General features: G+C 62.4%; 1 protein-coding gene across 10 annotated transcripts in view; it reads left to right on the plus strand.

Moving 5' to 3' along the window:
* The window catches only part of ARHGEF11 (Rho guanine nucleotide exchange factor 11), an 86,520-nt gene extending 65,326 nt beyond the window's left edge, over positions 1–21,194 (plus strand). For 2 of the 10 annotated variants that reach the window (XM_040452546.1, XM_040452550.1), the window contains 26 exons: positions 275–371; positions 506–628; positions 2,639–2,662; positions 3,673–3,817; positions 4,106–4,205; positions 4,961–4,990; positions 7,807–7,933; positions 10,329–10,508; positions 10,588–10,635; positions 10,763–10,950; positions 11,202–11,348; positions 11,652–11,731; positions 11,839–11,964; positions 12,499–12,616; positions 13,387–13,565; positions 13,985–14,060; positions 14,202–14,369; positions 14,809–14,899; positions 15,392–15,517; positions 15,836–15,897; positions 16,655–16,873; positions 17,051–17,368; positions 18,293–18,388; positions 19,172–19,410; positions 19,493–19,682; positions 20,152–21,194. In XM_040452546.1, coding sequence (XP_040308480.1) covers positions 275–371; positions 506–628; positions 2,639–2,662; positions 3,673–3,817; positions 4,106–4,205; positions 4,961–4,990; positions 7,807–7,933; positions 10,329–10,508; positions 10,588–10,635; positions 10,763–10,950; positions 11,202–11,348; positions 11,652–11,731; positions 11,839–11,964; positions 12,499–12,616; positions 13,387–13,565; positions 13,985–14,060; positions 14,202–14,369; positions 14,809–14,899; positions 15,392–15,517; positions 15,836–15,897; positions 16,655–16,873; positions 17,051–17,368; positions 18,293–18,388; positions 19,172–19,410; positions 19,493–19,682; positions 20,152–20,210 — 3,356 coding nt within the window. In that variant the 3' untranslated portion in view covers positions 20,211–21,194. The remainder of the gene's footprint in view (positions 1–274; positions 372–505; positions 629–2,638; positions 2,663–3,672; positions 3,818–4,105; positions 4,206–4,960; positions 4,991–7,806; positions 7,934–10,328; positions 10,509–10,587; positions 10,636–10,762; positions 10,951–11,201; positions 11,349–11,651; positions 11,732–11,838; positions 11,965–12,498; positions 12,617–13,386; positions 13,566–13,984; positions 14,061–14,201; positions 14,370–14,808; positions 14,900–15,391; positions 15,518–15,835; positions 15,898–16,654; positions 16,874–17,050; positions 17,369–18,292; positions 18,389–19,171; positions 19,411–19,492; positions 19,683–20,151) is intronic. The other 8 variants (XM_040452548.1, XM_040452556.1, XM_040452547.1 and 5 more) reach the window with 8 other exon arrangements.
* Positions 21,195–21,827: the final 633 nt, after the last annotated feature.

Consider the following 21,827-nt stretch of genomic DNA (forward strand, 5'->3'; position numbering starts at 1 on the left):
GCGCCCTGGCCCGGTGGCCACGAAGAATGAGGGGTTTGCACTGTGGCATCAGAGGGCAGCCCCTGGGCCCATCTGATCATAGACGGGGTTTCATTTGTCCACATAACAGAGCCTAGAACATCCAGAAAATGTTTTTGTGCTTGCCTTGGGACCTGGACAACAGGAGTCCAGTCCTGGATTCGGGAGTGGCCTGGTGGGTCCAGGACTCAGGGGGCTCAGCAGGCATTGCCCCCTCTCCCGACACCCCATTTCTCCTTCCCTGGGTTCCCACCAGACTCACGTCTGCGCAGCAGCGAGGACGTCCGTGCTGCCCTCCGGGAAGCCCAGGAGGCGGCCATGCCCGAGATCCAGGAGCAGATCCAGGACTACAGGTTGTGGGTCCCCCCCGCGCCCTCTGTGTCCTCACCCGTCTGTCCCCTGTGACGAGCGTCTCTCGTGAGCGCATTTGCCTCGCTGTTTCCGGGCGTCTGTGAGCACACGTGTGCGCCTGCTTTGTCTGTCTTAGAACGAAGCGCACCCTGGGGCTGGGCAGTCTGTACGGTGAGAATGACCTGCTGGACCTGGACGGCGACCCTCTCCGAGAACGCCAAGTGGCCGAGAAGCAGCTGGCTGCCCTGGGAGACATCCTGTGAGTGCACCACCACCCCACCCCCACTCCCCCGCCCCCACCCCACCCCCCACCCCCACCCCCGCAACGCCACCCGGAAGTGCCGAACAGACGCGAGTGTCCTGTGCGTCTGCTCCCCGGCCTCTCCCCCCATGACGTCTGCCGGATCCTCCCCCCGGAAGGTGCGGAGGGCCCGGCTCGCCTGCTGCCTTGCTCAGGCGAGACTGTCGGCATTTCACGGGGCCGCGGGACTCCGCGGCTCCCCACGGAGCTTTCTGCTCCCCTTCCGAGCCCTCTTCCTGACCGTGCTGCCTCCTGTCTGTAGGGTCACAGGGACCCTGGCACGAGGGCCACACGTGGGCCCTCAGGAGGCAGACCGGCTGGTGGGCGGGAGGGTGAACGATTCTCAACTGATCATCTCAGTTGGGCGTCAGGAGACCGGCCTGACTAACCTGGTCAGGAACTTCGGCTCAGCTGCGGTGGCCGTGCCTCTCCTGTCCTGTCTTCCCAGCGCCACCCGCGTGACTTTGTGGGGACACATCAGACTTAGGGGCTTCTCTACTCAGTGCTCTGGGACCCTGGTCTCAGCTATAAAATGACAAAAGGTGGACGAGACTGTCTCCAGAGTCTCTGTTCACGCTGCCATTCAATGCAGCAACACGTGCGGAGTTCGTTCTGGGCTCTCGGGACGTGTTAGTGAACAAAACAACAGTTTCTGTGGTGCTCACGTCATAGGGGGAAGAGAGAGCAATGTGCAAGAAATAAGGAAGGCCTGTAACGCGTTGGAGACGAGGGGGACAGAGCAGGCTGGCGGAAGGGGTCGGGCACACCAGAGCCAGCGGGTGACGGTTTTAAATAGGGCGGCCAGGGCGAGCCTCCCCCCCCTCCCCCAAGTAACATTTAAGCAACTGAAGAAAGTGGGACCGTCATCCTTGAAGACCGCTGGGGGGAAGAGGCAGGGCAAAGTAGGCACGTGCTTGACGTGTGGGGAGCAGCGGAGACCAGAGCAGATAGAGAAGGTGGGTGCTGAAGTCAGAGAGGTGACGGGAGGGCAGCCGCAGAGCCTGAGGACGGTTGTGCGGCCTCTGGTTTTCCCTGTCCGTGGCGGGGAGGGGCCGCACGGGAACCCACGCGGTGGGGCTTGGACCGGGCAGGGCTGGGGCACGCGGTGAGACGCGGTCGGTGTCCCACGTGTATCCTAACAGTAGAGCAAATGGGCATCTCCTAAAAACTGAGTGTGGGTCGGGGAAGACCCCACGGTTTGTGCCTACACGGCAGAAAGGACGAGGTGCCATCAGCCGGCATCAGGGCGGCTGTGTGGGGGGCAGTCTGAGGTGGGCATGTTGAGTCTGAGGTCCGTATTAGACGTCACCCTGGAGGTGCGGCCGCAGGCTAAGTCTGGCAGAGGAGAGACAGGACTGCAGACATCACACAGGGGCATATTCCTGGGAATAACCCCCTGACCTCAGCCAAGCCCTGGATCTTTGTGGGCCTCAGTTTCCCTGGCCTGTTACAGTGGGCACCCCGCTCAGGGTGGTCTCTACGGGAAGCTTCAGCCTCACTTGATGGAAATCTAACACCTCCTCACCGGGCACTTTGAGATCTCGATCAGCTTGTGAATAGCTTAGAATAGTGCCTGGCCCATCATGCCCCCTCAGCTGGTCGTTGCTGCCTCCACCGCCGTGTGGGAAGGTCTCTCTGGGTCGGCTCTCGAGGGGCCACCCGCCCTCCTCCAGTTCTACGTCAGCCCAGCCCTTCAGTCAAGTTTGGCTGGGCGAGGACGGGCCCCTTCCTCCGTGATCACGTCACAGTGCTGGCCACGTCCCCCTTCAGCGGGAAGGACCTCTCAGTCCCTGTGCCGAGGCCCCCAAGGGGGTGAGCGCTCTTGCCTCCTGAGCCCCACGTGGGCTCAGAGCTGAGACCGGAGTCGAGGTCTGGCCTCCCCGCCCCCACCGCCCCCGTCCTCTGTGTCTGCGCGGCCAACACGCCTGTGCTGTACATGCGCGTCATGGTTCCTTCCTTTTGTTCCAGGTCCAAGTACGAGGAGGACAGGAGGTGAGTGAGTGTGCGGTGCGTTTGCCATCCTTCTGGACACAGGGCGCCCTGAGCATCGAGGTCACAGTGTGTCCAGCCATGGCCCCAGGTGTCGCGTAACCGTAACAGCGGCTTGTGAGGTCCAGGCCCCTGCCGCTTGGGGCCGCCGCCTGGGGCAAGGGTCTGCCCTCACCCCACCGTGCGCATAGCCGGCCTCCCCACCTCCGCCTTAGCTCTGCGTCTCCCTCCGGCTTTCACCTCTGAGCCACCGTGAAGTGCTGGTGACAGGACCGGTCTGAGTCAGCAGCCCTTGTCGGGGAGCCGGGGTGCAACGCCTCTCCTCTCTGGCACAGGTTATGGGGTTTCCGCAGCCTGTATGCGTGTCCGCTCCTCGAGCAGCCAGCGTCGAAGAGGGTGCGCACGCTTGAGCCGGAGGAAGGCAGGCCAGGGCGGTTGTGGAGGAGGGGCCGGAGCCCCTGCTGCACTGAGTGCCCAGAGTGCCCGACCTGCCTCCTGAATCCAGGGCCAAATCCGCTTCCAGACACAGCTCTGGATGGTTCCACGTGTGGCCCGTGGTGGCTCCATTCCATCTCTCTCTCGGTGCCAGGGCCGGGAAGGTGGTGAAGGCAGAGGCAGGCCGGCATTTCTCCCCTTTTCCCTGCCACCCCACCGCACGCGGATGCCCGAGGACCGTGGCCGTGGGCCTCAGTCGGTTCCAGGCCTGCCGGCTTGTTGGCTTATGTTGTAGGGACCAGCCACATCCTTCTGCTGGCCGCTCTCCCCCCTTCAGGAAGAGTTCTGCTTAGGGAGAGAATTAGGTCTCTCCCAGGACTCCTGCTAGCCAAGAGTCCTTCTGTGCCCCCCCTTGAGAATTCCAGGGCTCCTTCCAAACACCCTGACCCAGAACTCTCCCTTTGTCACCCCCCCGGGTGGTAGTTTGGTGATTGTTCGGAGCGGGGTTCCGGCCCATCCGCCTGTTGGCGGGCGCAGCTCGAGCTTTCTGACTGACCACTCTGCTTCCCGTCTCACAGCGCCCCCATGGACTTCGCCCTCAATACCTACATGAGCCACGCCGGGCTCCGTCTTCGAGAGGCACGGCCTTCCGGCGCAGCCGAAAAGGCTCAGGCAGCTCCTGACAAGGACAAGTGGCTGCCCTTCTTCCCAAAGACCAAGAAGGTGACAGAACTACCTGGACAAGAGTCCTCTGGTGCAGGTCTCTGCATGAGGCCAACCCGGGAAAGCCACTCACGACTGCTCCCGACCCTCGCTGCCTTTGCGTGGGGAGTCCGTGAGAACCCACAGACGAGCTCAAACCCGGCCCAGGCGCACGTGTGCTGGTTCGGGAGCAAGCAGGAGTCTGCTTTGCAGTTAGCCGTTCAGGGCGGGTCTGGGGGGCAGTGGCAGGGATGAGTGGCTAAGTCTGGGGATTGGGACCTTCTCCAAAGCTGGTGTCTCCTGTCCCAACAGAGCAGCAATTCCAAGAAAGACAAGGAAGCCTTGGAGGACAAGAGGCGAAACCCTATCCTCAAGTACATCGGGAAGCCCAAAGGCTCTTCGCAGAGCAGTGAGTACATGGGGGGGGGGGGGGGCGGTGGCCCCGTCACCGACCGGGTGGCTGGCAGAGGGTGTTCCCTGTCCCAGCAGCCGCACGCCCGCCTGCCCTCTGAGACCGCAGCTCCCGCTCAGTGCTGCTCATTGTCCCCTTGCCACACCGCGTGCAGGCTCCTCGAGATGCAGATGACGCTTCCGAGCCAAGGAGGCCATGCCGGTCCCCGGGCCTTAGTCTAGGAGCTCAGGGCAGTTATAGCTACCGAGCAGCCACGCGGAGGAATATTCCCGCCTGGCAAGGCTGCCCTGTTGACAGTAAATGCCCCCTTCACCTTCACCAGTGGGCTCCGTCTGTGCCCCTGAGGTGTGTCGGGAGCAATTGTGGGCCCTCGATGGGAAGTCTGACTTACTGCTAAGCAGAACTACATGTGGAGTGGGAGGTGGGGGCCCAGCGACACCCCCGATGCTGCCACTCACCTGAAACTCGGTTAAGCCTGTCGCCGGTCTGGAACTTCCTGCTGGCCTCCCGGTCGGCGTCTTCAGACCCCAGTGTTAGTCTTGGGAGTCTGGGAAGGGCTGTGGGGTGGGTGGGCCAGTGGCCTTTTCTGATATTGCTGCCTGGGGGCTGCGGAAGGGGGGACTCTTCTAGATCAGACCTGATTTTTGCCATTCGTTTTTCATTTTCCAGCTTGATGTAAGTTTTGTTTTGACTCTGGAGACGTTAATTTGACTTTTCATGGTTTACTTTTGTTTTTGTTTGTTTTCTTTTAGCATTTCATATTCCCTTGTCCCCTGTGGAAGGTAAAAGGACCATTTTCTGTGGGTTTTTCTTTGCATTAGCTTTGAGTTTCCATCTCTCCAGTCTGTCTGTCTGCCCTTTTTCCCCGTCCCCCATCCCGTCACTCCGTCGCTGTCTTCCGTGTGCCTCCCTCCTGCTCCAGCTGCCTCCGCAAGGGGCTGCTCCTGGCGGTGTCACGGAGGCCAGCCTCCCCGCCCTCGGCCCCACCCTGTCCCTGTCTCACATCTCAGGGAACAGGCTCCGAAGGTCCAGGGCTCCGTGTACACGAGGGAGGCCTTTACACATTAAAATGTCCTGCACGAGCTTCTCAGGTTTTTGTCTCGACTGAAATAACGAAAATCCTCATTTTTGAGAGTTATGCGGGGTTTTTTTCATAAACAATGGGTCTCTAACAGTTCTTCTTGGGGGCCTTTCACCGTCCGTCACCTGCTCTGCTTCAGCCCTTGAGCATGGCGCGTCCACCGCTCCTGACTTAACATGGACGGCGTGGCATCACCGCGGCGGTTGAAGAGAGTGACCCCTGCTGTGTGTTAGAGGGCCTGGTGCCGTCGGGGGTCTGTGCGCTGAAAACGAACACGTCATATACATTAACCCAGAGAGGCTGAGAACCTGCAGTTGGGCAAACTCATTTCTCATCAGTGAGGCTCCCACGAGTACAGTCACGTGATTAATGCGGTCAAGGCTCTACTGTGAATCTGTGCAGAGAGAGAGCAGTGCAGTGAAATCAGGAAATTGTTCAGTGGCTAGAATTCATTTTATGTGAAGTGACAATTAAAAATAACGATTTTCAAAATTATTTCAAAGTTACTAAATTCCTAGACTCATGCTAATTTATTGATTTTTTTTTTTTTAATGTTTATTTATTTTCGAGAGAGAGGCAGAGACAGAGCGTGAGCAGGGGTGGGGCAGAGAGAGAGGGAGACAGAATCCGAAGCAGGCTCCAGACTTCGACGCAGGGGGCTTGAACCCACGAACCGTGAAATTATGACCTGAGCTGAAGTCGGACACCCAACCGACTGAGCCACCCAGGCACCCCTCCTTATGCTACTTAAAAAAAAAAAAAAAGGTTTTAAGTTTTGAGAAAAGGCATATAAAACAATGGAAAAATAAAAGAATGGCCTTGGGACCCAGGCCCTTAGATCTTAACACACACTTCCTCCTGTCCACGCTGCCCCAGTGGAGGCAGGAGGAAGCAGCAGCTTCGAGGGGCCGGGAGCCCAAGGACAGGGTAAGGGGCCTGGGTGTTCACCAGGGCTGAGTTCGGTCTTTCCATTGTAATCTAATGATTTGGTGTGGCCTTGGTTCTCAAGTTCCCAGGACATCAGCAAAGCCTATGTCTGTGTCTAAAGACCAAACAGCCCCCAGAGGTGGAGGAAGGGTCAGCACTGAGTGACCGTTAGAGTCATCAGCTGTTGCCCCGTTTAACAGCGACCATAACTGACTGTTAATAATATGGAATGTACCCTTCCATTTCATTGTCATCCAGAGACTGGAGGAAGGAGAACAGGGGACACCAGTGAAAACTGTGCTCCTTTAAAAAATTGCGTTCCTTTCTGCCTTTCTCCCCCCATTATACTGACTTTCCTCAGTTGTGCCGCCTCGCAGAGCAATCCCCGTTTGTCGTCACAGGGTGAACTATACCCCGAGCACAGGCGACACACAGGGGAGGGAGCGGTGGGCTCAGCCCGGCGGCCTCCTGTTACAGGGTATTCCCAGGCCCTCGTGCCATCACCCAGCAGGGCCGCTCAGGCTGTGACTGCAGAGCTGACCCTGTGGCAGGCAGCTCAGGCCCCAGTCCCCAGAGTGGGCGTGACGCTAACAGCCCCTGCTCCTGACACGGCCTCCTGTTACGCATCTCTGGAAAACTGTTACCCCGGCCACCTGCCTAAATGATACGAAGTTTGAAGAGACCAGCTGGATGTTCTGTTTGCTCTGGCCTGGAAACTTTCTCATGAAACCTGAGTTTAGAGACTTAGGGAGATTTGTGGGTTTGCACGGGTGGGACTCTGGCTAGTGTGGGTAGGATCAGGGCCTCGCCTGCCTCCCTGCCCACCCCCAGCCTTCCTGTTGGTCTCTGGCAGATCGGCCTCTGAAGCCCAGCTCTGGGCTGATGTCACTGCATCTCTGAGGAGGAACCTTCTGCGGGTATCCCATGAGCCTCGTGACTTTCATACCTGCTCTCTCTGTTTCTTTGAACAAGAACAGCCTTCTTTTGTCTTCGCTTTGAAGAGGGGCTGGAATTTGAATGCCAGAGAGTGACCCCTTTTCTCTGTTCTACCTAAGACCACCCCCACTCACTGATAATAAAGGGTCTGATTCACAGTGATGGCAGCAACTAGAGGCAGGGGCCGGGACTGGAAGGAAAGTCAAAAAAAAGAACAAATAATGAGCTCTAAAAGTAATATAAACTTGGGAAATGATTGATATAACCTGGCAACCTGGCCAAATTACAGATGGATGCGTTTTGGGTGCTCCTGGCTGGTATTCTATTCTGTATTCGGTTCTTGGAAAAAAATCTCATCATTAATTAAGCCTGAGAGTCATTGTAATAACGTGAGAGCCGAAAGGAATACCCACAGGAAATATACCTCCAAATGGTCTCATTTTGCATGTGAGAGAGCAAGGGACTGCCCCTGTCACTCTCCGGGTTATTGGGAGAGGACCAGGAAGTGGTCTAGAGGACCAGCCCCCGCGTCTCCCAGTCCCCAGCCCGGTGCTGCTGTCATCCGTGCTTGCTCACTGCTCTGTCTTCTGGGCTAATGGGAGCGAGGGTCCCGAATAGAAAGCAGAGTACCCTTCATTGTCTTTCTGCTTCCAGTCAAACCAGGCAACGTGAGGAACATCATTCAGCACTTTGAGAACAACCAGCCGTATGACGCCCCAGAGCCCGGGACGCAGCGGCTCTCCACAGGAAGCTTTCCCGAGGACCTGCTGGAAAGCGACAGGTAGCAAGGGCCACATGGGAATTGCCGGCTTCCCACGGAGGGGAGCCTGGGCAGGGTGTGCTGCAGGGTTATTTCCAGGTGCTTCCCCCCACTCCGTTAGACCATAAGATCCCCGCCACAGAACTCGCAGCTGCTCTGAAGACACGCCAGTGTCGGCCATCAGGCCACCAGAAGACCGAGCAGGGCCCCCGACCTCCCAGCCTGGGGACTGCGTGTCTTGAACGTTTCCTTTGGACTCACCGCCTGGGTACTCAGCAGCTAGAGGATATTACACAGCAGCTAATCCCGACACCCTACCTGACAAGGCTGGAGAAGACTGGGGCAGGGGTGGCAAGGGACAGTCCCGGGGATGCAGGGGTCAGGCAAGGTTGGCCACCGATGCCCGTGAGGAAGAGCACCGGAGTTTGGCTCTGCTGGTTCCAAAGCACTTTCGAGAAGAAAAGAGGGTTTGCAGCTCCGGCATCTCGTATATTCTCCATCTTTGGCCACGTTCCAGTGAGAACCCTTCTCTGGCATCGAGGCGTGCTCCCGGACTTGTTCCGGACCGCGGCACGACAGCAGCCACGTCATGTCTGAAATTCTCCAGCCAACACTTAGTGAGAACCACCTGTGGTCAGAAAGCTCCGTGCACCTTCCCTGAGTCACCCTTGAGTCATCGTAGACGGGGTCTTGCGTGCACAGAAATCATACACGTGCGCACCTACTGAGCAGGCGCAAGCCAGGTCACTGGGTCACTGGGGAGTGGCCAAGGGAATCAAACCATTTTACCTGGGAAACTGACCAAACTACAAGTCCGCCGTTCCTGCTCCCACACAAGGTTACCCCTGCTTGTAGCAAACCTTCGTAAGCTCAGTGCATGTGGAGATTCTGCCGTCATGAGAACAAACAAAGCTGTAAGGGAAGGTGAAGGTTAGATCTGTCCTGAGCCAAGAGGCCGAGCTCTGTGTAATCTCATTGAGTGAATTAAATGTATAAATTACGGGATGTGTAGGCCCGATGTTACAGATGCATCAGGCGTGTAGAGACAAGATACCAATGTTGTGAGAAAAAAGTTGAGACCGTTCGTAAATAGTGCTCTTGAAGGTGCCAGTTATACATGCCCTGAGACCCTAGGATCCCGAATCCACTGTCCACGGGAGCCGTTGGCTTTGCTGACTGTAAGCTCACCAGCAATCTTAGCAGAAACGGTGGGTCAGAGGTCGGCAGGCATAAGAGCCCCCGGGTCTAGAAGGCAGTATTCTAGGGATCGGGGACCAGAGGTAGGTCGCCCCACTTGTTGGGAGGAAGGTTACTCGCTTGTGGGGGCTTGTCCTGGTGCTCAGGTGGCCTGTTGTGGGTTACTGGTGCAAGTGCTGGGTGAGTGGTCTTGGCTGGAGGCGTTCTAGCAGCCCCCAGGGGGTGGTCTGAGGTGGTCGGCTGGCAGCGTGGCTTCAGGGATAGCTCCGTTTGAGTCCTTGGCAGTTGAGAGACACGAGATAAATGGAGCCCAGGGTGCTGGCCTCCTTTGCTACAGCAGCCTGCTGTGCCCTCAGGAGCTGCCCAGACTCCGTAGGCCGTCCCTGGTCCTGGAGGCAGGGGGCCAGGATGCAGATCAGTGAGCAGGTCAGTAAGAACCAAGCCAGCAGGGCTGTGGAGGGAGGAGGCACCATCCTGGGGCAGCAGGGGTCAGAGACACCAGCTGTCTCCCGGCTCATGCTCTGCAGGATGCGGAAAAGAACACCCGGCCGTCAGCGTCTCTTCACACTGAGGGGTCTCTGGGACTGGAGATGCTGAGTCTTGTCTTGTCTGTGGGTCTTTTGGCCAAACCTGGCAGGTGAGGGAGCGGGTTCCTGCCGGTCAGTAGATGGGCCCTCCCCAGCCAGCCTGCCCCCAGGAGGGGACGTGGAAGCTCCAGAAGGATGCTACAAGATGAGAACAGAAGAATCCACACCACAGCTGGAGGGGCAGGAGCCCATCCGTGGATAGAATCTCTGATAGGCCTGCGAGGAGGCCAGGACAAGTGTGAAGGAAGTGCCTGTACTTCTCGGTAGAAGAAAGTCCTATGAAAGGAAGAAATCTGCCTCAAGCGGGGTCCGCGGTGGGAGCTGACCTGCTCTGGAGTCGAGGGAAAGATGGTCCGGCCACTAGACAGTCCAGGACAGGAGCGAGGACCTCATGGTCCCCAATAAGGGCCTGCGGCATCCACAGCTTTCCTGGAGGGTTTGGGGTCTGTGGCATACCACAAGTCTGATCTCTTGGTCCCCGCTCTCATTTCCTGGTGGGCCACGGGGACGATGAGAGCCTCTGTCCATCGAGCCGGACTGGGGAGGGGCAGGGGAGGCACCTGGAGTCTTGGTGGCAGAGGAGAGCTCGTCCGGGACGTGGGACCCCAAGGTTGCCGGTCCTCCTTCCCCAGTTCACGCTCAGAGATTCGCCTGGGCCGCTCGGAGAGCCTGAAGGGCCGGGAGGAGATGAAGCGGTCTCGGAAGGCGGACAACGTGCCCCGCTCTCGCAGCGACGTAGACATGGACGCGGCCGCGGAGGCCGCCCGCCTCCACCAGTCAGCTTCGTCCTCTGCCTCCAGCCTCTCCACCAGGTGGGCAGGGCTCGGGCAGCTCAGCTGGGGCGTCTCGGGGCAGGGGCAGCGGGGGCTGAGGGCTGACTTCTCTCCACAGGTCTCTGGAGAACCCAACCCCTCCCTTCACCCCCAAGATGGGCCGCAGGTGAGTGGGGTGTCCCGGCCCCGAGCGGCCGGCCAGGTGTGCCCGTCCACGGCCGCCGTTTCCCGTGGGCTCCGGGCAGGAGAGACGGGGGCGGACCCCGAGCTGAGTCCTTCCTCCTCTTCCCCAGGAGCATCGAGTCCCCCAATCTGGGGTTCGGTGCAGACGCCCTCCTCCCCCACCTCCTAGAGGACGATCTGGGCCAGCTGTCTGACCTGGAGCTGGAGCCGGATGCCCAGAACTGGCAGCACATGGTGGGCAAGGACGTGGTGGCTGGGCTAAGCCAGAGAGAGATCGACCGGCAGGAGGTCATCAACGGTGAGCATGTGCCCCTCTGTCTCGGGCGAGTAGGGGGCAGAGGGTGGTAGTAGGCCAGGTGGCTCCCCGGGGACGGGACCGGGTCCGTGTCGCCGTTCCCGCATGGCCCTTGGGGTGGGACGTCGCCCTGCGATCTGACACCAGCGCTCGGCTTCCTCAGAAGTGGTTTGGGGTGGCAGTCATATGACTTCGCATACTCGCTTGACCCCCTGTGCTTTGTGTCCCTCCCATCCCGCGACCACCCCGCTCAGAGCTGTTTGTGACAGAAGCCTCCCATCTGCGCACGCTCCGGGTCCTGGACCTGATCTTCTACCAGCGAATGAAGAAGGAGAACCTGATGCCCCGGGAGGAGCTGGCCCGGCTCTTCCCCAACCTGCCTGAGCTCATAGAGATCCACAGTGAGGGGCCGTCCTCCCCGCCCGCTGTCTTTCCCCCACACCCCTTCTCCGGCCAGCCTCCTGGTGTCTGTCCCCATCTGACCGTGTGCCAGGGCCTACCTGAGCAGACAGCCCTCACCTGCTCTCTCTGGCGGACGGCTTGATGCGCGGCCTGAAGCCAGCCTCCCGGGTCCCCCAGGAGTAGAACGGCTGCCGGACCCTTCCCCTCGGCACTGCCGCCCAGAGCCCTTCTCCCCGGGTCCCGGAGGGTCCGGCGGTGCAACTCTACCCCGGGCCTCTCTGATTCTTCTCTCCTTGCCCCAGATTCCTGGTGTGAGGCCATGAGGAAGCTCCGGGAGGAGGGCCCCATTATCAAAGACATCGGTGACCTCATGCTGGCTCGGGTATGCTTGGAGGGGACGGGTCCCCCTTTCCCGTGGCCACGGGAGCGGCGGCGGAGGGTGTGGGAGGGCCGGGGTGCGATGCCCGGGTGGCGTCCCTTGTGCTGCAGTTTGACGGCCCCGCCCGGGAGGAGCTCCAGCAGGTGGCCGCGCGGTTCTGCTCCCACCAGTCCATAGCACTGGCGCTCATCAAGACCAAGCAGCGCAAGGAGAGCCGGTTCCAGCTCTTCATGCAGGTGTGGCCTCCCCGCCGCGGCCTGGCCGCCAGCAGAAGTCAGTGCGGGCGTAGCTCCGTAAAGCCGACCGGGGTCGCCAGGGAACCCCCCGGGCTGCTTTCCCGGAGCCCCGGGGCAGGCCCGCCGGCCTCTCCTCTCCACCCGGGAGGGCAGCCCAGCCACCCCCACGCCCATCCACACCCCCCTCGTCCCACGCCACCGCCTCAGAAACACTGGCACGTGCCGGCCCTCAGGACGGACGTGGCTTAGCGGCCAGAAGGCCGTGTTCGCCTCCTGCTTCCTGTGTGCACGTAGCTGGGCCTCGGTTTCCCTGTCTGTAAAGTGGGCATGGCACCTGCTCTGTGGCGCTCGTTCGACCACATCCCCTCCGTGGGTTATCTCCCGGCCCCCACCAGTCTTCCCTAAACCTTTCTCAGTGACCCTCTGGGGCCAGGACCCACTTGGCCTTTTCACACCCATCCGGGTCCCGAGCCCATGAGCCAGGCCCTGACCGCGGGTTGTCCTCTTTCTCCGTCTGTGCCCCCTGCTGTCCAGGAGGCCGAGAGCCACCCTCAGTGCCGGCGGCTGCAGCTCAGAGACCTCATCATCTCGGAGATGCAGCGGCTCACCAAGTACCCGCTGCTGCTGGAGAGCGTCCTCAAGCACACGGAGGGTAGGGAGCGCGAGGCGGTGGCCGCACTCAGACCTAGTTCTAGCGCTGACCTGCTCTGTGGCCTTCACGAGTCACTTGTTTCGCTCAGTCTCGAGGGAGGTCGCGATTATGAGCGTGCTTTGGGGAGAAGAAGCTCAGCAGCGGGAGGGGGTGTGAGGCTCGCCCCCAGCCTGTGGGGGCCTTGGTGCAAACCTGAGGAAAGCGTCCGAATGGAAAGAGGTTGGCACGCGGACTCCCATGTGACTGTGGTCCCACACCGGGGCCACGGCTGCCCCCCGCATCTGTCCATCCCCCTGCCGGACGCCTCTGTGCAGCGCACAGACGTACAGCCGCGTGTGCTGACTGTAGAAGTTCAGTGGCCGTGCTGAGAGGAGCTAGCCCCAGGGACACTCTCTGGGGTCCCGAGCATTCCCCCGCCGCCCTCGAATTTGGGGTGCTGGAGTCAGGGTATGGAGTGTGAGGACCCTCTCCCGACCTGGGCGGGCATCCTGGAGGCACCCTTGCCGTCAGCCAGGCCCTGCCCTCCCCCGCATCCGTGGAGCTGGTTGTGGTCCAGCTGGCAATTCCCAAGAGCTGTGTGTGTCTCCGGGATGGTGCTCTGATCCCGAGGACGCTCAGCGCCAGGGCCCCTTACGTTTGAGGCCCTCGAGTGAGGCCAAGACAACACACCTGTACCCGTACCGTCGGCTTACAGCCACCGGCAGCCGGGTGTGCTATGACACACTCCTCAGGCAGGCATCCCCCAGCACCGCCTCTGCCCCGATCGGTAGGTGGCACGTCTGAGCACGAGAAGCTGTGCCGGGCCCGGGACCAGTGCCGGGAGATTCTCAAGTACGTGAACGAGGCCGTGAAGCAGACGGAGAACCGGCACCGTCTGGAGGGTTACCAGAAACGCCTGGACACCACCTCCCTGGAGAGGGCCAGCAACCCTCTGGCGGCGGAGTTCAAGGTGGGAGGCGGGGACCGCCGCACACACTGGGGGCACCCCTGGGAGCGGAACCGGCCGGGGCCCGGAGGGACGGGGTGCCGCAGCGGGGCCCCACGAACACCCAGCAGACGGCCCTGCCGACAGGGACGGGATGCTGGAGTTCTCCTGGCCGAGCGGGGGCTGGGAGCCGGGGTCCAGGTGAAGGTGGCCGGGGAGGAAACAAAAAGAGGTCGGGCTGGGGAGAGGCCCGGGCAGAGCCGCTGGCGAACCCCCTGGTGGGACGCACAGCCTCACGGTGGCTTCTGTCCTGCCCGTGGCCTCTATTCGAGCGTCAGAGCAGAGGCAGCCTCTTGCTTGCCGCTGACCCCCAGCTCCTCAGCAGTGTGGCGTGCACTGGGTCGAACAAAGGTACGAATGAATGAACGACGTTTCCTTAACAGAGCCTGGATCTGACAGCCAGAAAGATGATCCACGAGGGGCCCCTGACCTGGAGGACCAGCAAGGATAAGACCTTGGGTGGGTACCCCAGCCCTGCCCCCTGGACCGCACGCCCGGGGCCCGGCAGGGCTCCTGCGGCCCCGCCTGGGGAGGGGGCACAGGACCCTGTCCCTGTGCTGGGGGGGAGCGGGGGCACTCCTCATGGTGCTTGCCCCCCAGACCTGCACGTGCTGCTGCTGGACGACCTCCTGGTGCTGCTGCAGAAGCAGGACGAGAAGCTGCTGCTCAAGTGCCACAGCAAGACGGCCGCCGGCTCCTCGGACAGCAAGCAGACCTTCAGCCCTGTGCTCAAGCTCAACGCCGTGCTCATCCGCTCCGTGGCCACAGGTGCCGCGCGGGCCTGGCCTCGGGCCTCCCTGCTGGCCCCTGAGTGGGAGGACATGGCCCGGGGCGGGGTGGGGGGACGGGGCCCGGCGGACAGAGGCGGTTCTGTGAGAAGCCCCGTGTGTGCGGGAAGGGGCCCTGGGCCCGCTCTCTCCACCCGTGGTTTGGGGCGATGCCCCCCCGCCTCCGGGAGTCGCGGGCGGCGGCGAGCGTGAGGGAGAGCAGAGGGAGCGGGGGCCGCCGCGGGGATGGCCTGAGGGTCCAGGACTGCCTCTGGCCTTCCTGTACGCGACCCCGCGTGGTTCCGGTGGCCAGCTGCGTGTTCTGCTCTGGTCCCCGTCCCGTGTTGAGGGCCGGGGCTTCCAGCACCTTGTGGCCCTGGCGGGGGCCGCCGTCACGGCTCTGCCACCTCCACGCGGCCCTTCCCCCTTCCTTCGCACAGACAAACGGGCCTTCTTCATCATCTGCACTTCCGAGCTGGGCCCCCCCCAGATCTATGAGCTGGTGGCTCTGACGTCGTCAGACAAGAACACGTAAGAATCGAGGGGCCAGGGCGGCGTGTGTGAGTGGTGGGCAGTGAGGCCGGGCCGAGGGGCGGAGGATGGGGCGTGGGCGCGGGACAGGGAGACAGGGCAGGCGCAGCGGGCTCGCGGGACCGCCGTCCTTGCCCCCGAGGGGTCTTCCACGTGGTCAGTGGTCCCTTCCTCCTCCCTGCACTGGGGTTCTTCCTCCTTCCCACCAAGCGCATCCGCCTCCGGGGTCGTCACCCACCCCTCGTTCCCTCGCTGCCGCCACACGAGGCAGCTCGACTGAGTCAGCGTCTCAGCGTCAGGCTTGTCACCTGTGGGTCTTACTGCCTGTCTGGGGGCCGTTTAAAGACAAGTTGCAGACGGGGACCGCTCGGCCCAGAGCACGGCACAGGGCCACTGTGGGTGGCTGCACACGCCTGTGGGGAGGGCTGCCTGCGGGGGGCGTGCCTGACCCTGTGTTTACCACCGGCCCTCTCTGCCCCTGCTGAGCCACAGGTGGATGGAGCTCTTGGAGGAGGCCGTGCGGAACGCCACCGGGCGCCCCGGAGCCGCCCCGGCACCCGCCCATCCCCCACCCACCGGCGCCCAGGAGCCGGCCCACCAGAGCTTCACACCCAGCAGGTGCTCACCCCCCAGGCCCCCAGTCGTCCCCACGCCTCCGCCTTCAGTCCCTGTCTGCTCCCCCCAACCTGGCCGTCAGGGAGACCATGCCTGCGCCGGGGTGGGGGGTATAGAATCGGGACCAGGAGACGCCGGCCAGCACCCACCCTGCTCTCCAGGTGGCCGACCCGTGGCAGGTGCTGAAGCCTGCCACCTCCCTTTGTCGGACCATCCTTCACTGCCCGTTGTGACGCGGGAGGCCAGGGCGGCGTCTGAGCTCACCCCTCCTGGCTGGCGTCAGCAGTGCGGCGGGTGACCTCTGGGGGTTTGTCCCCGCAGGGTGGGACTGGATGGCTCGGAAGTGTTCCACGGCGAACCAGGACCTGAGGAGCTGTCTGGAGGTGTGTCCCCGGAACCGTCCTTGTGGGAGCCCACCGGGCCATTGTTGGTGGGACAGGTCAGGGGGTGGTCGGGTGCGGGTGCGGGGTGATGGGAGAGGATGTCGGGGCCAGAAGCGTGAGGTTTGGATAAGAACAGAGAAAGGACTGAGAAGGGTGTCCAGAAGGGGAAAGAGAGTAGACCTGAGCCAGTGTGGACGAGCTCACTTGAACAGAGGCCCCCACCCCGGCTCTCCGGGTGACAGGCGTTCCACAGTGGAGGGGGGGGCCCCGCCTCCTCCAGCTGGGCGTTTCCATGGAGAAGGCCACACCCGTGGGATACCGTGGGTAAATCTCCTGGTGGACTCCTCACTTCCTTCGGGTCCCTGCAGACGTTGCCTCTGCGGCGACGCGCCTTCTGTGGCCTTGTGGCTGCAGGTAAACGGCGCTCCCGCCCGCCCCCGCCCCCTGGCCTACACGCTGCCGTGTCTTTCCCACAGTGCTGTCTCCTTCTAATTCGCCTGGAGAGCTCGCTGTACTGTGTTACTCCTCTGTGTCTGTCCACTAGAGCTTAAGCTCCACACTGGCAGGGAGCTGGGTGTCATCCCCAACGTCTGCCAAGGGTTCGGGACGGTGTCTGGTTGTAGTCCTAGCAGGGGTTCACTAAACATTCGTGGAATGAGTCCACGTTCTCAGCCGCTTGAACCCAGAGCTGGGTGTGGATGGGGTCCGCCCACAGGGGCCTTCCTTCCCCCTCCTTATGCTGTCCTCCCGCCCAAAGCAGGCCCTGGGCCACAGCAGAGGGTCAAGGGGAAGCACCCGGTCCCGCTAGAGGATCCCGAGCAGGAGGGCAGCACAGAGGAGGAGCTGGGTGCCTTGTCCCACCCTCCCGCAGCCCTGGATGCAGAGAACAGGGGCCACAGGACCAGGGATCCCATCCTCCTGTGCCTCCCAGGACCTCTGGTTATGGAAGGGCTCGCTGATGCAGCCCTCCAAGATGGTGAGTGCCTTCCGGGCCCCACAGACCCCTCTACCCTCCACCTGCTGGAACGCTCTCTCCGGCCGTGCTGGAGGAAAAGGGACGCAGAGTCCGCTCCGGGTTCTGCCCTGTGGGGGAGGGGAGCAGCGGCCCTGGGCGTGGTTGTGCGGGGGAAGCCAGCACCTTCTCTCCCTCCAGTGGAGAGCCTGCGGCGCCTGATCCTGTGGGGCCTGCTGCCCGGTCACCCCGCGGAAGCACAGGCGTCCGGAGAGCCCGAGGCCGACCGGACACCCACGCCTTCCCTCGTGAGCAGCGCCTCTCAGCCCCGCGACCCCGGCTCCCCCGGGCCAGAGAGGGATCAGCCAGAGCAAGAGGACACGGCTCTCTGTTCCCTGGAGCATCTGCCCCCACGGGCCAGGAATTCCGGGATCTGGGAGTCCCCCGAGCTGGACAGGAATCCAGAGGAAGAGACTTCAAACACAGAGGCAGCAGGAAGCTACAAAGTTGTGAGAAAAGGTAAATCAATTGGGACGTCCACTGGGGAGACGGGCGCCCGGTTCACTGAGGTCGAGGCAAGCCTCCCAAATGGCGCTTTATCCGGGAAAGCGTGTGCACAGAGGCTCCCGGATCCCGGGAGGAGACGCCGACACACGAAGGCTTCAGGGTCGGGCAGCCGAGGTTCAAAGCCTGTCACCTAACATCCATGTGGCCTTAGACAAAATCGCGAACCCTCTCTGAACATCAGTGTGTAACGTGAGGGTGTCATCTGGTGCCCGGCACAAACCGGCTGCCCACAAAAGCCCTCGCTAGCATTCTTCACAGACAACCCAGGCCTGAGGAAAAGATGAGGCTCTCTTTGGGGGCCTCAGACCCGGGACAGGTGCTTACAGCCACCCCCTGCAGCTGGTGGTTAGTGGCTGTGGTGAGGGCACTGGCAGCATGGGGGGGGGGGGGGGAAGGGCACACGCCACAAGACGAAGCTGGGGGTGTGTGGCGAGCCATCGTGACAGTGGGAGAGCGCCCCAAGTTGCGGCCCTGTGGGCGGGGTCGAGCAAGAAAGCCCAGATCGGCCAGGACAGGGGCTGGGGACGGGTTCAGGCAGAGCTGCAGGCCCGAGGGAGGAGGGAGGAGGGAGGAGGGAGGGGACGGGACGTGGTCTGAGGAGGGCAGCAGGAACGATGTTCACAGGGCTGCGGGGTCCTGTCCTCCCGGCGCTCAGCTCCGCCTCCCGTCTGCCCGAGGCCCGCCCTCTCTCCTGGGTTTCCGGGGGCTGCCCTTCCTGCTCTGTGCTTCGGTGAACTGGTGGACGGTTTCTCCGCGGCCCCCGGGCATCTGCGTTCACGGTGTTCCCCCTTTTTTTCTCCTCTCCTGCTGCCTTCCGCCGCCTCCTCTTTCCTTCTCTCCTGGTGTCGGCTCTCCCTGGTGGTGGTGCTGGTCCAGCCGAGGTGGCGGGTGCCCCAGCTGTCCCCGCGCTACCCGAGAGTGGCCAGTCGGGGCCTGAGCCAGCCGAAGCAGAAGGCGGAGCCGAGGCTGCGGGTAATGAACTTTGCGGAGCCGGAGCCAGGCTGGGGCTGGAGCGTGGGGCCTGCGGGGGCAGAGCCGGGCTCCGGGAGCGGACCCCCTGCCGCAGGGCACCCCTGCCCCTGCGTCCTCCCTCCCCCATCAGGCCTGGGCCTCTGGGACTGGGCTCGGCGAGCCGGTGCTGGATATGGTGGGGAGCGCAAGCAGCCTGGTGCCCGGAGCCCCGCGTCCTTGGCCTGACATCCTGAGCCACACTGCAGTGTCGCTGTGGAAAGAGGCTCACGTGGCCTCCCAGGCCCCTTGGTGTCTCCTCTCCTCCCCGCTCCAGTGGTGTCTGAGTCCCTCCTGGAGCTGAGGGGTCTCTAGGACCCTGCAGATGGGCGCAGGGGCTGTGTCAGAGTTCATCTAGAGCTTGCGATGGGGAGATGTGGCGGGGCATGTGATGGGAGATGTGACGGAGCCTCCCTCCGCTCCTTTTCCCAAGTGCCTGCGGCCGGCCCTGCCTCCTCACCCCCCTGCAGGGACGGGGAGGCCTTCCCTAACCTCCGCTGCTGGGCACCCTCCCTCGGCGTGGGCCAAGCTTGGCCAAAGTGCCACCTAGAAGGCTTTCTGGAGGAGGGGGCCTTTACAGGGCTGGTGGGCAGCGTGAGGCCGCCTACGCCGCGCTCACCCACGGGACAGCAGCCCTGGCCCCTGGCCGCGCCAGTCCACATGGGGAGCGAGCACCCTGGGCGACGGGGTTGGGCTCTGCGTCCTCTGGACCAGCATCCTAACCTCCCCGTCTCGCCGTGGGGACAGGGAACTGTTTTTACGTCAGCATGCCAGCGGGACCCCCAGACTCAAGCACCGACCCCTCGGGGGCACCCACAAGCCCCGCCCAGCCCGACAGCCTCCCTGACTGGCAGACGGAGCCTCGGCCCCGGTGCCAGGGCGGCCGCAGGCGCCCCAGCCGTTCCCCGCCCGGCCTGGCCTTCAGGGACGCGAGCAGCATCTTCCGTACCATCGAGCAGCTCACCATCAAGCTCCACAGGCTCAAGGTGAGGGCAGGTCCCCAGACCCGTCGCCCCCAGGGCCCTGACGCAAGGGACCAGGGTCACACATCGCCCTGCTGTCTTCCAGGACATGGAGCGCGCCCACAGAGAGCTGCTCAGGTCCCTCGGGGGAGACTCCTCTGGTGGCACCACACCCGTGGGCAGTTTCCACGCAGAGGCGGCCAGATGGACAGACAGCTCCCTGTCCCCTCCGGCCAAGGAGCCCCTGGCCTCAGACTCCAGGGACAGGCACCAGCCAGGGCCGTGCTCTGAGGACGGTGAGTGTGGCCCTGCCCTTTGGGTACCCACGCAGGGGAGGGGGAGGAGGGCTCTGTGAAGGGGTCTCATCACCCCCACCCGAGCACGAGTAATTCACACCCTCAGCTTCAGAAAGGGATCTTTCCAGGGAACCCTTACAGAAGCTCCCCTAAAAGTGGAAAACTTAGTATCGAACTCCATTTCCTTGGATCAGAGAGAGGATGGGTCTCCCCCCTCGAACCAGACGGGGTGGGGGTGGGGCCAGCGCGTAGCCACCCACGGGCTTGGGAGCAGCAGCGGCCACTCCCAGGCTCCGGGAGAAACTCCGCTTTCGTCGCAAAAGGCTCCAGAGGACGCACTCTCTTGAGCTCGGGTGCCGTGCAGGTGAACCCTAACAGGGAGGGTCACCCCAGAGGCTGGCCGCTCACTGCCCTCCCCGGCGGCCGCCCCCCCCCCCCCCCCCCCGCCCCCCCCCCCCCCCCACCACAGGCTCCGACACACCCCTGGAAGAGTGCACGGCCCACGCAGCCTCGTGCCCAGGACTCTAACTGTCCAAACACCACATCCTCCGCGTCCCCACTCCCCCCGGGGACTGGCCCGAGGCAGGGGCACAGGGCAGCGGGACCCCAGACCTCCACCCCGCAGTAGAGGCGGTCTAGCCGAGACCCCACAGGAGACCCGCATGTCCCTTGGTCCGCTCAGGTCCGGGTCAAATTTCAGTGTGTTCCCGCCTCCCCAGCCCCGTCCATGGCCGGGCGCCCTGAGCATGCCGGCTGCACCCAAACGGCCCCCCAGACACGCAGGTGGCAGGAGGCGGCTCTGTGTACGTGCACTTTCTTCCTCCCCTCCCCTCTTCGCGGGACCCCGGGGCTGGGGTGGGGTGCCCGCACCCCTGCCCTCCTCGTCACTTTGGTTTCCTATAAATATGTATGTACCATACGTGCATCTTGCTTTGTAAATAACCGAGCGGTTTCTGTCGTCGGGGTGCCGGAGGCCGTCACAGAGGGCAGCTTGTGTCCTAACAGCCCAGCCCCGGGAGGGTCAGAGCTGAGCACGCCGGTCCCCAGCGGGCAGGAAGGTGTCCCAGCCCACCTGGCCTGAGAGCCCCGCCTCTGCGGCCCAGGCCAGAGCTGCTCCCTCCTGCGGTTCTCTTCAGGGGGATTCCGGACCCCACCTCTGTCCGCCCGTCCCCACCCTGTCCCTGTAGAAAACCAGTGTATCAGGTACGGCCCTGAAAACTGGGCCCCAGGAGGTGGGGTGGGGGTTTGAATGCTGGAGTCCCTGAACCTAACCCAGGACCGTCCCCAGGGGCCCCACAGCATTGGCCCCTGTTGCCGGGCCAACCCCCCACCCTAATAAAATATACACACTGTGCTAGGTGTATATATACATATATATATAAATATATATATAATATATAAAGTATAGAGATGGAAATGACTGTTTTCCTGTTAAAATAATGTATACTCTTTCTTTCTTTCATGGTTAAGATTTTTTTTTTTTTTAAGAAAAGTTAAATATTCTTCAACCGTGGTGGTGTGTGTGTGATTTCTGAAACTGCCCTGATACAAGGGGGTGGTTCTCAGGCTCGGGTGGAGGGAACAAAAGGCAGCCCCTGCCCCTGGCGTCGAACCCCCAGGCGCAGCTCTGGCCAGGGTCTCCCCCAGCCTCTGTTGGGGGTGCAGCCCTCATGGCCAAAGAAGCCACGGAATATACCGCACACACAGGCAGGGGGCCCAGAGCCGGGGGACCTCGGGCAGGCCTGGCTGGTCCTCGCTGCCCTCAGCCCCCGCTCCCTCCCACGGGCCCTGGCAGCCCTGGAGGCCGCATCCCCCAAACCTCCTGCCTTTCGGACTTCATGGGCAGACCAAGGGACGGCTTCTCTTGCCACTCGGTCTCCTGGTCTCCCTCCCAGACCCAGCACGCCCTCCGTGCCGGCCTCATGGGCTTATGGTGCAGCTGGCACTGGACTTCCTACGACACGGTGCCTGGGAGCCGTGAGGAGGACTGGAGAGGCCAGCCAGGTCCCCTCCGAGCACTGGCAGCGTCCCACAGGTTACCTGTTCCATAGGTGCTCTCACCTGAGGCAGCACTGAAGGTAGAGATATGGGGGGGCGGGGGGGCAGCTCTGAGGCTCCTCTGCACCCCCGCTTCCTGCCATGCGG

This window comes from Herpailurus yagouaroundi, unplaced genomic scaffold (assembly GCF_014898765.1).
Source record: "Herpailurus yagouaroundi ecotype Mexico unplaced genomic scaffold, PumYag 207, whole genome shotgun sequence".
Classification (NCBI taxonomy): domain Eukaryota; kingdom Metazoa; phylum Chordata; class Mammalia; order Carnivora; family Felidae; genus Herpailurus; species Herpailurus yagouaroundi.